Raw genomic sequence first — 16,096 nt, 5'->3', positions numbered from 1 at the left:
AAGTAATCTTTAACTCTCCTTCATAGTTAAATAATGTTCATGGTTCATTTAAAAAATAAAAATTGTCCTTTGTGTGATGCCACCTGGGCCTTGTAGAAAAGAGGGACCCATTTCTAAAGGAGTTTCTCAACTAGGACTATATTGCTTATAATTCTCTCACTGTCTGAGTATTTTAAAAATGTATGACCATAGAGAAAGACAATTATCATATGATCTCACTGATGTGTGGAACATAAGAAACAAGGCAGAGGTTCATATGGGAAGAGAGGAAAAAATGTGAAACAAGACAAACCCAGAGAGGGAGACAACCCATGAGAGACCCTTAATCATAGGAAACAAACTGAGGGTTGCTGGAGGGGAGGGTAGTGGGGGGATGGGGTGGCAGGGGGATGGACATTGGGCATGTGTTGTAATGAGCACTGGGTATTATAGAAGACTGATGAATCACAGACCTATACCCTTGAAAGAAATAATACATTATATATTAATTAAAAATAATAAATATTTGACCAAGAATAAAAGGCTTCATTAAAAAAAAAATCTACGACTATATGCACCACACTAAATTGTAGGCTTCTTTCTGGGCTTACTGTCTTCTTGACCACTGCATTCCCAGGGTCTGGCCTATAGCACTTGCTTCATATTTGTTGAACCAGTGAATGGGGTGAACTATATTTAAGCTTCTCTACTACAGCCTTGATGCTTCAATTCAATGTTGAATACTTCTCACTGATTTAATTTATTATGCTATTTATCAGATAGCCCCTTTGTAGATCATGTACAGTCTCTTACCTCAAAAAACTTCTCGTCTTATAAAGAAAATAAGATACGTATATTACTAAAAAAAAGATGTCCCAAGAGATAAAGCTTTAGGAGGAGTTCAGAGAAGATAATCGTATTTCCTGGTAAGAGAACAGCTATTTCTGTTGGGTCGATTGGATTTTAAAATAGGAATATGATTAGATAAGAATGTGGGAATAGCACAAACAGAAACATGGAAATAAGAAAAACTGGGATGTAGAATGGGGAGAAGAATCTAAGGTTATAGTAATACAAGATGAGGTTTGAAAAACCATTTGAGGTCAAATGAGAGAGACTTGAATTTAAATCTCAGAAGGTTTGAATTTAATGTATTCAGCCCTTAGAGTTGTTGAAGGCATTTTGAACAATGAAATAGTTTGACCAGAGCTCTATTTGAGGTAAGTTCTCTAATAGCAACATCAAGGATGTCTCTGAGAGGGAAACCCAATTAGAAAGCCACTGCTCTAGTCTTTTAAGAGGTGCTCAAAGCTCAAGTATACTTGGGTTGTAAGGTACTTAGTCCTTTCCTCGACAAGGCAGGATGAATCTTTTAGAATATCTTGATAGAAGCAAACAACTTCATTTTTTCTTTTTCTCAGAAGTTGTTCTTTTTTGAATACTAAGTGAGACGATGCAGGCCTCCCAAAGAATGGACAGGTTGATTACCCAGGGAATGCTATTAGCATAATTCTCATTTTACCTTTAATTGTGCACTGCCTTCCCAGAATTCTGAATAGCCTAGGAAAATGTGCTTATGATGGGGGTAGAATAAAAAAATTTGATTTGTCACATCCAGTCAGCATGACTGCAAGAAGAAATATTTGTGAATTTAGACTGGCAGTGAGATGAATAAATCATCCTGTGGTTTTTTTGGAAGAAAGCATTGGGCTTGAGAAATGGGATGGTAAGACCAATATAAGTTTTTTTTGTTACGATTTTTTTTTTTTTTAATTTGACAGACAGAGATCACAGGTAGGCAGAGAGGCAGGCAGAGAGGAGGGGGAAGCAGGTTCCCTGCTGAGCGGAGAGCCCAATGCAGGACTCGATCCCAGGACCCTGGGGACCCGAGCCAAAGGCAGAGGCCTCAACCCACTGAGCCACCCAGGCACCCCATAAGTTTTTTATTTATAAAAAACTTCCATTGTATCAAGGAGGTATAGTTGCTGTTTTGTTGTTGTTGTTTAATTTTGTTGTATCAAGGAGGAATAGTTGCTGTTTTGTTGTTGCTTAGGAAAAGCTTAAAAAGAAAACAGTTATATATACTAATATGCTGGTTCATCATGTTAAATGAGGAAAGAGGATAGGGAACAACATTGTAGAGCATTTAACTAATCAGAAGTGTGGCTTTTCCAGTCCGCAGGAACATCCTTAACTAATTTAACTTTTATTGATAACTTGCTTTCTTCGTTTTTTAAGATTTATTTATTTATTTTGAGAGAGAGCAGTGAGTGGGGGGGAGGAATGGAGGGAGAGGGACAAGCAGGCTCCCCATTGAGCACAGAGACCGATGCCAGGCTCAGTCCCAGGACCCTGACATCGTGACCTGAGCAGAAACCAAGAGTCGATGCTTAACTGACTGGGTCACCCAGGGGCGCCTGATAACCCACTTTCAGATAAAAACATAAATTCCTGTTCTCATGGTTCTCACTGTGTAGTTGAGGAAAACTATAGGTAAATAGAGGGTATGAAAAAATTAAGTAGTATAAAAATAAAATCTATCATCACTATATGTAGATTTTGAGGAACCCAGGGAAGGGAATTTAGAACTTCCTGAAGGTTTGGAAGGGACTTCTCTGAGGATTGAACAACCTTTTTTATCATCTTTTTATTTTATTTTATTTTATTTATTTTGGTGTAAAGGCTGTGTTAGGCATACATTCAGGTGTATTTCTTTTTCTTTTTATTCATCTTGAAAACATAATTCACCACAGAAGCTACTATCTGTGGTCTTCACTGGGAAAGGTCATTGTCCTTGAGCCCTTGAGCAGCCTTGGCAGCACAGGCAGCTTTGGACAGGTGGTTTGAGGATCAGCAAGAAAGGAAGGGAACACCCAGCTACCCAAATTAGCTGAATCATCTTGGGTGTCACTGGGCCGCCATCCATCAGCCAGATGGTCTTCAAACCACCGTGATGCAATTGTGCTTTGGAAGTCATGCTTGCTGACCTATTTTCCTCTTCCCATCCCTGACTGATTACTGATTTCTAAGCTCCTGGTCAGCGGGATATTTTAAAGGTTGCCTAACACATGTGAGCCTTTCTTTTCTCAAACAGAACCCACATTGTTTCATTCTGTGCCTCATTTAAGCATGAAAACTCTTCTCTAAGCGGTCACTCTCCTAGGAAAGCCCACACTTTTATTGCTAACCTCTCTCAATTCCAACTTCCTTTTTTGCCTGACTCCTCTCCATCTAGATTTTGACTTCAAACCCTCCTCTATGGAACCATCTCAAACTAACCCAGTAACTAAAAACAGAGGAAAAGCTTTAGATGGGGTTCATGGTAGAGTTATAAAGAGCATTGACTTTGAAATGAGAGAGACCTAGGATGAATACAAAGAAGGATCAGACAAAGGAAATGAATGAGCCACAGATGTTGGATTCAAAGATCTCTCAGCCTCAGGATTCAAAGATCTCTCAGCCTCATCGGGAACATACATAATTAGGATACAAAGGAGATGATAAGTGATGTAGGAAGTTCAGGTAAAATGTTAAGTGAGGTTAGAGGAAGAAGAGATGTCTATAGCTAAGGAAAAGGAAAGGATTTATGGAGTAAGGGACATTTGAGATTTGGCTTTGTGTGATAATTCTGTAGGTATAGATATAAAAGGTATTCTTTTTTGTTTTTATCCAAATCTTAAAAGATCTACAGCCCATTTGTAATCTCGACTGTCTTGCCCACATTTTCTTACATTTTCAGAGTTGAAGCATCAAACACCTGGTTTCTCTCTGACTTCAGTATTCATTTTATAAAGACCAAGAAAACCTCACTTCTGTACTCACATTGCCAAGAAATGTAAAAGAATCCTCTGACTTACTTACAAAGCGCTTTGCTTTCCCCCAAGAAGACATGTGCAGAATTAGATGAATGACATCAGCTGACCACCATCCTGGTGAAAATCTCCTCTCATTTGGGATCAGAGGAACCCCCTCTGTATTTGTTCTATAATTCAATGTGCTGCAGTTACAAACACTGAATGTCTTAAAGCCTTGGTGAGATAGCATAGCCCCTCCCCACCAACCACAAGCCGCCCCCTGTCCCAGCTTCTTCGGGGCTTACCACAGCTTAGAGAAGCAGACACATGAAATATTTGGGGGCATTAAAGGTTTCCCATAGAATTAAAAGGTCCCCCAGTAGTGGGTCCGTGATCAAAGGAGCAAGACTGATGCAAAGCGAAGGTCAAGCAAAGCTTTACTTCACACCAAACATCGAGAATCAAACCGACCAGCCGTGGCCATCTCTTACAAAGAGGGCGACCCCTCCCTGCCTTACAGCCTAACTTTTATAGAGCAAAGGCCATGTGGCTGGGCCTGGCCACACACAGGTGGCCAATGAGATTGTAACACACAGAGAAAGCTGCGCAGTCATGCTAGGTCACACACAATTTAATTACAATTTACCCTAGTAGCTATTTGAACTAGCCTATCACCTTGGTCAGACCTGGCGCCCAGAAGGCAGGACCCATACTCCTTCGTAGCTAGGGAGACAGTATGTGCACCCCACTGATTGGATGTCTCTACCTGGCCTGACCCGCCCTTTTATCTGGGCTTTGTTACCTGGGACACTTGCTTGGGACTTGCTTTTAAGTAAGTTCCCGGGGTGGGAGGTGGGCGGGGGGGCAGGGTCAGTTTAAGTTTCACTGCATAAACAACAAAATCACTGTTTAACCGGATGGGATCTCTCTGGCTAAATAGGCCCTTATAGAATAAGTCTTGGTTTTTTAAAGTGTAATTGAGGGGTGCCTGGGTGGCTCAGGTGGCTAAGCATCTGCCCTCTGTTCGGGTCATGATCCCAGAGTCCTTGGATCAAGCCCCACCTGTGTCTCCCTGCTCAGTGAGGAGTCTGCTTCTCCCTCTACCTCTGCCAGCCACTCCCTCTGCTTGTGCTCTCTCTCTGTATCAAATAAATAAATAAATAAAATATTTTTAAAAAATAAAAGTGTAATTTTGTTTCTTCTGAAATTTTCTCTCTATAGAACTTTCTAAAATGCTGAAAATCAATATATTCTCAAGCATAGTTTCTTAACTTGAGCATATTTATTTCATATGGTGACTTCTTGATTACCCAAAATTCACTGAGAGGAGGCTGTTCTACCTAATGAAATTTTCTGGTTAACCAGTGCTAAAAAGGTTTAAAAATTAGTGGTCTGATAATGATTTTTTTTAAGATTGTGAATCCTGTTTTCTATAAGATTAGTTATCAACACTCAGTGCTGACAAGGAATAAAGAGAGAAGGAAAAAACAAGAGCATCATTTACTTAGGGCCTAGAGCATAGTTAACCAGAACAGCACCTTTGATGTCAGTCTTACCTAGCTTTGAATCCTGGGTTCACCTCTCACTGGCTAGGCAAGTTCATTTAAAATGTATCCTCTTCCCATGAATGAACTGGAATGACTTGGTACATACTCATATGAGGTTGTTCTGAAGACTCCACCGAACAAGGGATAGATAACCTGTATAAACAAAAAGCTGGAAGCAAATTAATTCACCTGATGTTGCACTGATAGACATTTTGCATGTTAATTTATTAATCTTTAAGGCAATCTATGGGGTAGTATTTTTATTTTTATTTTTTTTAAAGATTTTATGTATTTATTTGACAGAGATCACAAGTAGGCAGAGAGGTAGGCAGAGAGAGAGAAAGAGAAGGAAGCAGGCTCCCCGCCAAGCAGAGAGCCCGACTCGGGGCTCGATCCCAGGACCCCAGGATCACGACCCGAGCCGAAGGCAGAGGCCTTAACCCACTGAGCCACCCAGGTACCCCTGGGGTAGTATTTTTAATCTGGTACTTTTATCTGTGCTTTTAAAAATAACTGCTCAGACTTAGAACCTTCCTGAAAGTCATATAGTTCTGATTTGCAAGTTGAGATTTGAACCTGATCTGAGCAATTTAACATTCATGCTTCCCCCCCCCTTAGTTTTGTGGGGGGGTTTTTTGTTTGTTTTTTCGGTTGGTTGGTTTGGGGGGGGGTTGTTTGTTTGTTTTTAGTAATCTTTACAACCAATGGGGAGCTCAAACTCATGACTCTGAGATCAAGAGTTGCATGCTGTTCCAACTGAGCCAGCGAGGTGCCCTTATGCTACTTTCTCTGTTAGATTTTTTTTTCTTTTAGATATTTCTTATAGCTCTCCTTTATTTTTTAAACTTGGAATAATACATACAAATTCATCTGTAATCAAACAGTATAGAAATAACTAATGCAACAGTTCCCCATTCTTTAATACTATTCCCCAGAAGTAAGCAATTTAAAAAATTTGTCCTGTATGCTGACAAGTATTTTCCTGCATGTGTATCTACATATGTATATATTTGTAATTTTTTCTTTTTTTTTTAAAGATGTTATTTATTTATTAGAGAGAGAGAGAGGGAGGATCACAAGTAGGCAGAGAGACAGGCAGAGAGAGAGGAGGAAACAGGCTCTCTGCCAAGCAGAGGGCCCGATGCAGGGCTCAATCCCAGGACCCTGAGATCATGACCTGAGCTGAAGGCAGAGGCTTAACCCACTGAGCCACCCAGGCACCCCTTGTAATTTTTTTCTGAAAAATTTTTCAAACCTACATTCTTTCAATGGCATGTAAAAATTTCTCTTTCTCTACATTATCAATATTGAATGTTCTCTTTCTATTCTCTTGTCCATTCATTAGATGAAAGAACACTATATCTTTGCTTCAGTTTGCATTACTTAAATTATAAGGATGAGGTTGAATGTCCCAAGATCAAAACTATTTTCTCTCCAAACAGTTTCACGGTATCGTTAGTAATGCCAAAATGGTGGTGTTTTAACATAAAAATCCAAATAAATACAATGTAGATACTCTGTGTATCATCCTGTTCTCCCTTAAGTGCCCTCAGAAAATAAACAAACTTCTGAATTAAGTGTAACATTTAATATGTTACAGTTCAATTGAGGAGATACTGAATGTGTTTTGGAATTTTATTTATTTATTTTAATTTATTCATTTATTTGAGAGAGAGAGAACATGCGTGCACACACAAGCTGGGGGAGGGACAGACGGAGATGATCTCAAGCAGACTCCCCATTGAGCATGGAACCTGACACAAGGCTCACTCCCAGGACCTTGAGATTATGACCTGAGCCAAAATCAAGAGACTGCCACTTAACCACCTGAGCCACCCAGGAGCCCCTGTTTTGGAATTTTAGTGGGGCTTCTTCTTAAATATGTCTCATTTATATTAAAAAAATATTTTTAGAATTTTGCAGAAAATAACTGTCAAGGAAACAACTGTCCATGCACTGGTTTACCCAGGATTTGTCCAGTGTTTTTCATGCACCAGAGGTAGTGTTAGGTACCTGACGTTTCAGAGATAAACAGGATAAATACAGTGTCTTATCTCAAGTAGTTTAATCTTCATGGAGATAAACAAGCATCTCAGAAAGTTTTGGCCAGAGGGAATTGAAACCTTAAGTAAACGTTTGAGGTCTCAGGTGAAGGCTGCTAAGAATAAGACTGTACTTAGGTCGGTTGATGCAATGGCCCACGTTTGCCATCAGAGTCCACTTTTTCCATCTCCAACTTTGTCATTCACAGTATCTGCTTCATCTCAAGGCTGGTTTCCTCAGGACTGTGGGATTGCTGCACATGGCAATTTGAGCTTCATGCTTTCTTGCTAATTTGGGAGGTGGGAGGGGGCTTCTTGTGGTTCTTCTAAGACAAAGGAGGAAGTGGAGGACCTGCCTGCCTCAGTCTGTGGAGCATGCAACTCTTGAGCTAGGGATTGTGAGTTCAGGCCCCACACTAGGTATAGAGATTACATAAAAAGTAAAAATCTTTAAAAAAAAAAAAAAACCTTTTCTAGAAGTCTCTTTGTGTCTCATTGAGCAGAACTGGATCACATACCCACTCCTGACAACAACATTTGGCAAAAAGAGTGGGATTAACCATAAGACAATCAGGCCCAACCTTGGAACAGAGAATAGGGAACAGCTTTGTCTAAGACATATCCATAAACTGCAAGGACAGATCTGGGTGGGGGGGTGGGTAGGAGGAGATTGTGGGGATGGCCTTCTAATGGAAAGGAGGAAGCTAGGAACGGCCACTAGAGAGGAAACAGTATCTACAACAATAATAAAATAAGCTATTGTGGTTGAGTATCTATATAGGTCTGGGCAGTGTGGGTGAAGAAAAACATCTTCATCATTTTCTTCTTAATGTGCCATAGGATCAGAGTGGTACGGAACCTGTTAGCAGTGAGGAAGATGGCAGTCTCGAAGTTGGTATTAAACAATTGCCTGAAAACGAAAGCTCCAAACTGGTGAGAATCCTCAGTGTTTTTCATCCAATGTTCTTTTTTAAAGGTGCATCATGTTTATTTTGTACCACCATGGAAAGCATCAACTTGCATTGTATTTACTTCTCTAGAAATCTTGATCTCAGAGCTAGGAGAAGCTTTTCCATGTGGAGTGACCCATTAATTCCAACAAATAGCATATTCTGCTATTTTCTTCATGCCTGAATTGTGCTGTTTGGGAAAAAGGAAGCAATTTCTCTTTTAATCTTCTCAGTTTGGCTTCTTTAAGGGTGTAGGTCTATCTTCAATTAGTCCATAAAGGCACAGAAAAAGATGTTAAATTTATTCCACTGATTCTTAGAAAAAAAAAACGGTTAAATTCACCAAGGGGCTCGAGCATTAGAAGAGAGTCAGGTTTGTTTGTTTTAAGTTTATTATTATTATTATTATTATTATTATTATTATTATTTTAGTAATCTCTACATCCATCATGGGGCTCGAACTCCCAACACAGAGATCAAGAGTCACATGTTCTTCCAACTGATCCAGCTAGCCGCACCCATGAGAGTCGGTTTTAGAGAACTCTCTCTCCTTATATATTGTAATGCTTGATATTTTATTTCATATTTATTGAACTCTTACTGTGTATTGGGTGCTGTCCTGCATGCTACATTAATTTCCTCATCCTTACAGTGCAGGTAGCGATAACTTTCTTTTACACATGAAGAAACTGAGGGCTTATGATGTTCACTAACTTGCCAGAGGCCACTCACTAGAACGTGGTAGACCTGGAGATTCACCCCCGTTCAGTCTGCCTCCCGTGCTTTCATTCACAGTCCGTCTTTTTATTTTGCAGCCTTATACTTACAGGGTTAGACTGCACGTTCCAGAAAGAAATGCGGGCTTTTTTCTCTCTATTTCAAAATGTCTTACAAATCTCAAAGAATTATCACTTGGGAGGATCACCCTGATTTTGTGGCAGCACAGAGTTGTTCATTTTACTTCAAGGAGTTTGAGAAATCATTTATCTTCTTTCAACTTTTATTAAATATATATTGGGACCGTCTTAAATTCTGTGTCCTAGAAAAGAAACTGATTCTTTCAAGCTGAAGGGAAAGGACATTTCAGCAAAAATGGAAATGACAGTGGGCCACTCCTGGGCAAATTGTAAATGGGACACAAGAACTCTGGCGTCAAAACACTGGGACTAACAGATTATAACCATTGTTCTTAAACAAAATGTTCCAAGGTTCCACTGTTCCTTTTCTAAAAGATAAACAGCATATTTGCCCTGGAAGGAGAGTGAGTAACATCAACAAAGTTTGAACTCAAAGGTCCTTCATTTAAAAACACTATTAATGTGGTTATTTTGGGCACCGTGTCTCCAAGATAGGTTAGGGGAAAGTCTTGTAAAACAACAGGGTCTTGTAAGTAGAGGCCTCCAATGCAGTCCACAGAAGAAATGGTAAAAAAGGGTGAAAACACTTCCTTGATTGTCAAAAGAGTCTGGTAATCCAAAGAGATTCACCTGAAGGCTATAGGCAACCGCCATCCAATACCCACTTACTGTTCCCAAGAAAGCAATGCCAGTGATGGGGCTCCAAATGTCAAGACAATTGAAGGGCCCCACTCTCAGGCACAGGATTTGAAGGGCTGCGGGTCATTTATAGATACTGTTTTATACTGCACCTCACTAAGATGGAAGCCTTCCCTTACCCACTGACTGCTGTCTCTTTCTTTTTGCTTGCCCTCCCCTCCTCACCCCCCTCTCTTTTTAATATTACAGTTCTTACTGTTTCCAGTAGAATCTATATATGGTCTACTTGAGCGAGGAAAGATAGCCAAAATTTAATCAACTTCTATAGATAAATACAAATGGTCTACCATAAAACATTAGTCAAAAGTGTGGTCTTGGGTGAGTTACTTGACCTCACCAACCCGCAGTTTTCTCACCTGAGGAAGAAGAGTAATCAGGATGTTAGGAGGAAACAAATGGACTAAATGGTATAAATCATGTTAGCAGAGTGTAGGGCAAATGGTGTTTAGCAAATTCATTCATTAATTCAACAGATATTTGCTGAATGCCATTATGTTCCAGGCACTAGAGATATAATAGTGAACAAGATGTAGAAAAATGCCTGCTCTCAGGGCACAGAAGTGGCACAGTTCGTTAAGCATCTGACTCTTGATTTTGGCTCAGGTCATGATCTCAGGGTTGTGAGCTAGAGCTACACAGAGCCCAACATCAGGCTCCATACTGAGACTTGCTCCTCCCTTTGCCCACCCCACCCGCCCCCATAAATAAATATATATATATTTTTTAAATGCCTGCTCTCATGGGGACTCTCTTCAGGATGAGTTGGGGGAGGAGCATAGATAATAAATTAGCAAAATATTAGATTGGATCATAAGAAATTGCCTTTTTTGTAGGTAAGAATTTCATATGGTACAACCTGATGTGTTGTCTTGTTACAAAGAATTAATAACTGTTAATTGTCACTAGTTATCATGATTATTTCTCTTACAAGATTGGTGCCAGGGTTGCTACTCCATCCTAGGATTGTTGGCCAGTGCATCTTGTCAGAGGACAGCATGTGATCTGTGTGGGTCTTGACTCTTTTCTGTTTATGTCAAGACAGTTGGAAACACTAAGCCGTTAACCCTCTAAAAGTTGCTTCCTTGCTGGGGTCATCTGTCTGTCTCATCAGGCACTCTGCTGGCCCCTACAAGAGTGAGCAGGAGAAACACCAGCCTTGCTTTTCAGAAGTTGACCCTCTAGAACCACTGAGGATAACAGAATTTGTATCTGGAAAATCATATATGCAGAAGTATAGTAGAAAAAGAAGAAAAACAACAACACTGTGATGTGTGTGTTCAAAAGTAGAAAGAAGACCATCTCAGTCAGGGATTAAGGAAGGTTTCCTAGAATTGTTGCCTTTAAGGTAAACCTCCAAAGATGAGAAGGCAACTGTCATAGAGATGAGGTTTACCAGCTGAGTCAGTGTGGATGATGGAGTAGCACATGAGTGTTGGGCATTTGTGGGACAACAATGAGCGATATAATTTGAACATTGGACTCACAGAGCTGAAGGTTCTATATGCTGTGAATTATTGATGAACTTATTCATCTTCATGTGGTCAGTGCTCAGTCCATGTCCCAGAAGCCACATGGATATGGAGAGACACAAGGTGCTATCTAGGAGAAACTGCTTCAGAGAGCTATTAAGTTCTTCGAGACTTTCTGTTTCCAGAGCTAAGACTAAGTCGTGGGTCAGCATATTCCAGGACTGTTTCCACTGTTCAGTCATGGTTGGCTTTGGTCCACATCTCCGTAGTCCCCAGATTTCACAGCTGAAGGGTTTATAGTAACTTCAGTAGGTATTGGGTTTTTCTCAAATATTTTTAAAGGGTGAATAACTTGTTTTTAGATAACTGATCAGATGATGGTTTGTGAAACGTAGGTTTCAATTGTGAGAGACTGGAGGCAGGGAAGTGTCTGGAGTCTATTTCAGAAGTCTAGGTGAGAGCCTGTTAAAACTATTTTTTAAGCCTTTTGAAAGGAACTTTTAAAAAGCTATCTGCACAGAGCTTTGCGATTTGTAAAACAAAGTGTCATTATCTCATTAGCTTAATGTTTTAATATCTAAATTTTTTCTAAAATGATACTTTGTGATCTTACTCAATTTTATCCCCAAATAACCCTGTGTAAAAAGTAGAGCGGGAATTATTTATCCCAGATTTACAGATGAGACCTTAATCTGCTTAGCGAAGGATCACAAAAAACGGGAAATTGGAAGAGCTGGGTCTCATCCTGGAGGGGCTTTGACTCCTCGGTATCTTGACATAGAAGGTCATGAATCCCTGAAGTATTATCTTAATCTTTTGGATATCAACCTACTTTTTTTTTTTTTTTTTTTTTTTTGCTGAAACCAGCTCACCCATTTATTTGAGAAGTAGGTTGAGAAAAAGCAAAACTACTGCTTTTTCTCAACCTACTTTTTAAAAAAGATTTTGCTTATTTGAGAGAGAAAGAGTGAAAGTGAGGGGGAGCATGAGGTGGGGAGGGGGGAGAGGTGGATGGAGAGGGAGAAGCAGACTCCCCACCAAGCAGGGAGCCTGACGTGGGGCTCGATCCCAGGACCCTGACTGTGACTGAGCCGAAGGTAAGCACTTAACTGACTGAGCCACCCAGGCGCCTCTCAGCCTATGTTTTTATCATGTTGAGAGTATCTGCATTTATATAATATACTCTTTTGGAGCAGTATAACTAAATTATCAAGAGTACAGAATTGGAGCCATACTACTTGGATTCAAATCCTGATTCTGCCATTGACTACCGATAAAATCTTAGGCACGAGGGACGCCTGGGTGGCTCAGTTTAAAAAAAATCTTAGGCACGGAACCTTTCTGTGCCTCAGTTTCTGCATTTGTGAAATCGCAGAAAGGAGCCACAGTTGTGAGACCTGAGGAGGGCCAGCTATCCAGTACTATGCAGAACCATGCCAGAGAGCACTAGAGTCACTGTACAAGGGTGAGTCATTATTATTAACCATGATGCTGTTATTCCAATTAAAACATTTAGTGTTAGCCACATAAGGATTAGCTGTTGTGAGCGAAGCATTAAGGTGTAACTTAGAAAACTGAAGTGAATTGTTCAGCCCGAAAAATCCAAATGCTGATCATAATAGGCAGTGTGTATTGAATGCCTACGTGCTAGACATTATTCTAAGCTCATTTACGTAACAGTCCTATGAGGTTAGTACTTGTGTTATCCCCATTTAAGAGATGAGAAAACTGAGGCACTGAGACACTAAATAATCACCCAGTGCGGGGGAGGGGGCTGGTTGGCTTAGTTGGTTGAGCATGCAGACTCTTGGTTTCTGCTCACGTCGTGATCTCAGGGTCCTGGGATCGAGCTCTGCACCAGGGGCTCCACGCTCAGAGGGGAGTCTGCTCGAAGAGTCTCTCCCTCTGCCTCTCTCCTCCTCAAATAAATAAATCTTAAATAAAATATATTATGGGTCCTGCTTTACTGACAAGGTCCTAAGGCTATGAGGTGGCTAGTATGTTCCTAAGGTCTCGCAGCAGGTAGGTGGGATGGCTGGGATGTCTGGGACTCAAAGACAGTTATTTTTGCTTGGAAATCCTGTCTTCCCATTGTGTGGTTCACATAGACAACACTTCTAGAATATCAAAAATACCACTGTGTGGTCTGTTTGCTTGAGCAACAAATACTAATCGAGTGTGGCTTGCAGTTTGCAGAAGATTCAGTGATGAGCAGAACTGTTAGAGCTTCTTAAAGAGCTTGAGGTGTCTGAGGACAAGTGTTCCCATCAGCTTGCCATCTCTAGAAGTTCAGCGGCTAGTGGGAAGAAAGGAGCCAGGGAAGGAAAAGAGGAGATAGTACTGTTTTCTTCTAAGTAGCTAACCTCTGTTCTTGCTGCCTCCTTTGGATCTCTAACCCTGTTGGATATTAGGGTTTTCTGCCTTGAAATAAAACCAGCTTACTTTTTCTTCTGTTCTTGTCTGACTTCGTCTCCATGCTGTTCTAGATATTAATAGCCAATAAAATCATTTTAAAGCAACTAGCTCACAACAAAATAATAAAAAGACAAATAACTCAGTTTTAAAAAATGGTTGAGGGGGTGCCTGAGTGGCTCAGTTGGTTAAGTGACTGTCTTTGGCTCAGGTCATGATCCTGGAATCCCAGGATCGAGTCCCACATTGGGCTCCCCGCTAAGCGGGAGTCTGCTTCTCCCTCTGACCTCTCCCCTCTTGTGCCCTCTCTCTCTCTCTCTCAAATAAATAAATAAAATCTTTTTTTTTTAAGTGGATAAGGGGGGGCACCTGGGTGGCTCAGTGGGCTAAGCCTCTGCCTTTGGCTCAGGTCATGATCCCAGGGTCTTGGGATCGAGTCCCGAATCGGGCTCCTTGCTCGGCAGGGAGCCTGCTTCCCCCTCTCTCTCTGCCTGCCACTCTTCCTCCTTGTGTACTCGCTCTCTCTCTCTCTCTGACAAACAAATAAATAAAATCTTAAACACACACACACACACAATGAAATACATTTTACACCTACTAGGAGGACCGTACTCAGAAAGACAGATAATAGCAAGTGCTGGCAAGGATGGGGAGTGATTGGAACTCTCATACATCGCTAGTGAGAATATCAAGTAGCATTGCCAGTTGAGAAAACCGTTTGCAGTTCCTCACAATATGAAGCATATTTATATCATCATATCGTAATTTCGCTCCTAGGTGTACACCCAAGAGGAATGAAAGAAAACCAATCCCCACAAAAACTTGTACATTAGTGTTCATAGCAGCATTTTTCATAAGAGCCCCAAAATGGAACAGCCTAAATGTCTCCCAGCTGAGTAAATGAAATGTGGTACATTATGCAGTGGAATATGAGCAGTAGGAGATCATGAAGCTCTGATACATGATGCTGCGGCCACATGGTATGTGAGTGAAATGTCAAGAGGAGACATGTGGACAGAAACAGACAATAGATCAGCGGTTGCCTGTGGCTGGGGGTGTGGGCAGGGAACGGGAGTGACCCTGATGGGTACAGGGTTTCTTTCTGAGGTTATGAAAAGGTTCTAAACTTAGATTGTGATGATATTTGTACAACTCTGCGAAATCCATAGTATTGTATATTTGAGATGGGGGGCATTTTGTGGTCTGTTAATTATATCTCAATAAAGATACTCTTAAAAAACAGGAGCAGTGGGGCACCTGGGTGGCTCAGTGGGTTAAGCCTCTACCTTCGGTTCAGGTCGTGATCTCAGGGTCCTGGGATCCAGCCCTGCGTCGGGCTCTCTGCTCAGCGGGGAGCCTGCTTCCCCCTCTCTCTCTGCCTGCCTCTCTGCCTACTTGTGATCTCTCTCTGTGTCAAATAAACAAATAAAATCTTTAAGAAAAAAAAAAAGGGAGCAATATGAGAGAGAAGTAAAAATATAGATAATCCACAAAGTGAAATCAAATGAGCAATGCTGAGGTAACCTCTAGAAACAGATTCGGTTAAATAAGTATATAGTCTTTCCACCATTTGGGATATTTTACCAGTGTTCAATAATTCCTGGTAGAAAAGGCCCAGATTGTTTGTCCATTAGATTAGAGCCTGACTTTATTTTATAAATTCTCGCAGTCTGCCTGTTAATTGCATTCTGTGCTAGATCCTAGAACGATGCTACAGAAGGTAAACAGACAAACTCTCTTGCTGTGTTGTTTACAGTCTTCATGGCAGATGGACGTCATTCAGATAATGTCACAAGTAGAATGAAGTCTCAGCTTTGATCAGAGCTAAGAACTAGAGGTGCTTGGTGCTAAGGGAGCATAGAAGGGGATTGGACGTTGCCAGGGAGGGCTTTCCCAGGGAAACGAACTGAGATCGGAAGGAGAAGCTGACGCTACTGGGAATGTGGTGAAGAACAAAGAAGGAAGGGTGCTGGGTGATGGTAGTCTCGGGGAGACCAGTGAACTGAGCATATGAACGTGCACAGTCGCCAGCCCTGGTGAGATGGACCCCAGCTGGAGCCAGGCCATGTTAGCGATCCCTGTGCTGAGAGCAGTGGGAGGCCCCATGGGGCTCTAGAAGGTGACTGCACTGGAGCTGCCACGTGGTGACTAGCTTGGACCGGGGCCAGGCTGGACACCGCCTGACGAGCTGAAAGTTCATTGTAGCAATGGGCGTCCACAAGAGACGCCAACAGCTGTCTGTCCTCATACTCTGTGTAAAGGTTTTAATAAACAGCAAGGAAATACAAGTTCCACAGAAGACTGCCAGTAAATTACCTTTCTTGCCCTCAGTATGCAAACCTTCTGC

The 16,096-nt window shown here is 41.2% G+C and overlaps 1 protein-coding gene across 8 annotated transcripts in view; it reads left to right on the top strand.

Moving 5' to 3' along the window:
* PATJ (PATJ crumbs cell polarity complex component) overlaps window positions 1-16,096 on the top strand; it is a 373,536-nt gene that overhangs the window by 265,688 nt on the left and 91,752 nt on the right. For 7 of the 8 annotated variants that reach the window (XM_032302603.1, XM_032302602.1, XM_032302601.1 and 4 more), the window contains one exon: window positions 8,203-8,295. The exons of the other annotated variant lie outside the window; for it this stretch is intronic. In XM_032302603.1, the coding sequence (XP_032158494.1) occupies window positions 8,203-8,295 (93 nt within the window). The remainder of the gene's footprint in view (window positions 1-8,202; window positions 8,296-16,096) is intronic. 8 annotated transcript variants of the gene reach the window in all.

The sequence above is a fragment of the Mustela erminea genome, chromosome 10 (assembly GCF_009829155.1).
Source record: "Mustela erminea isolate mMusErm1 chromosome 10, mMusErm1.Pri, whole genome shotgun sequence".
NCBI lineage: Eukaryota > Metazoa > Chordata > Mammalia > Carnivora > Mustelidae > Mustela > Mustela erminea.
The sequence above is the reverse complement of the archived record's forward strand: the minus strand, read 5'-3'. Positions and strand labels throughout refer to the sequence as shown.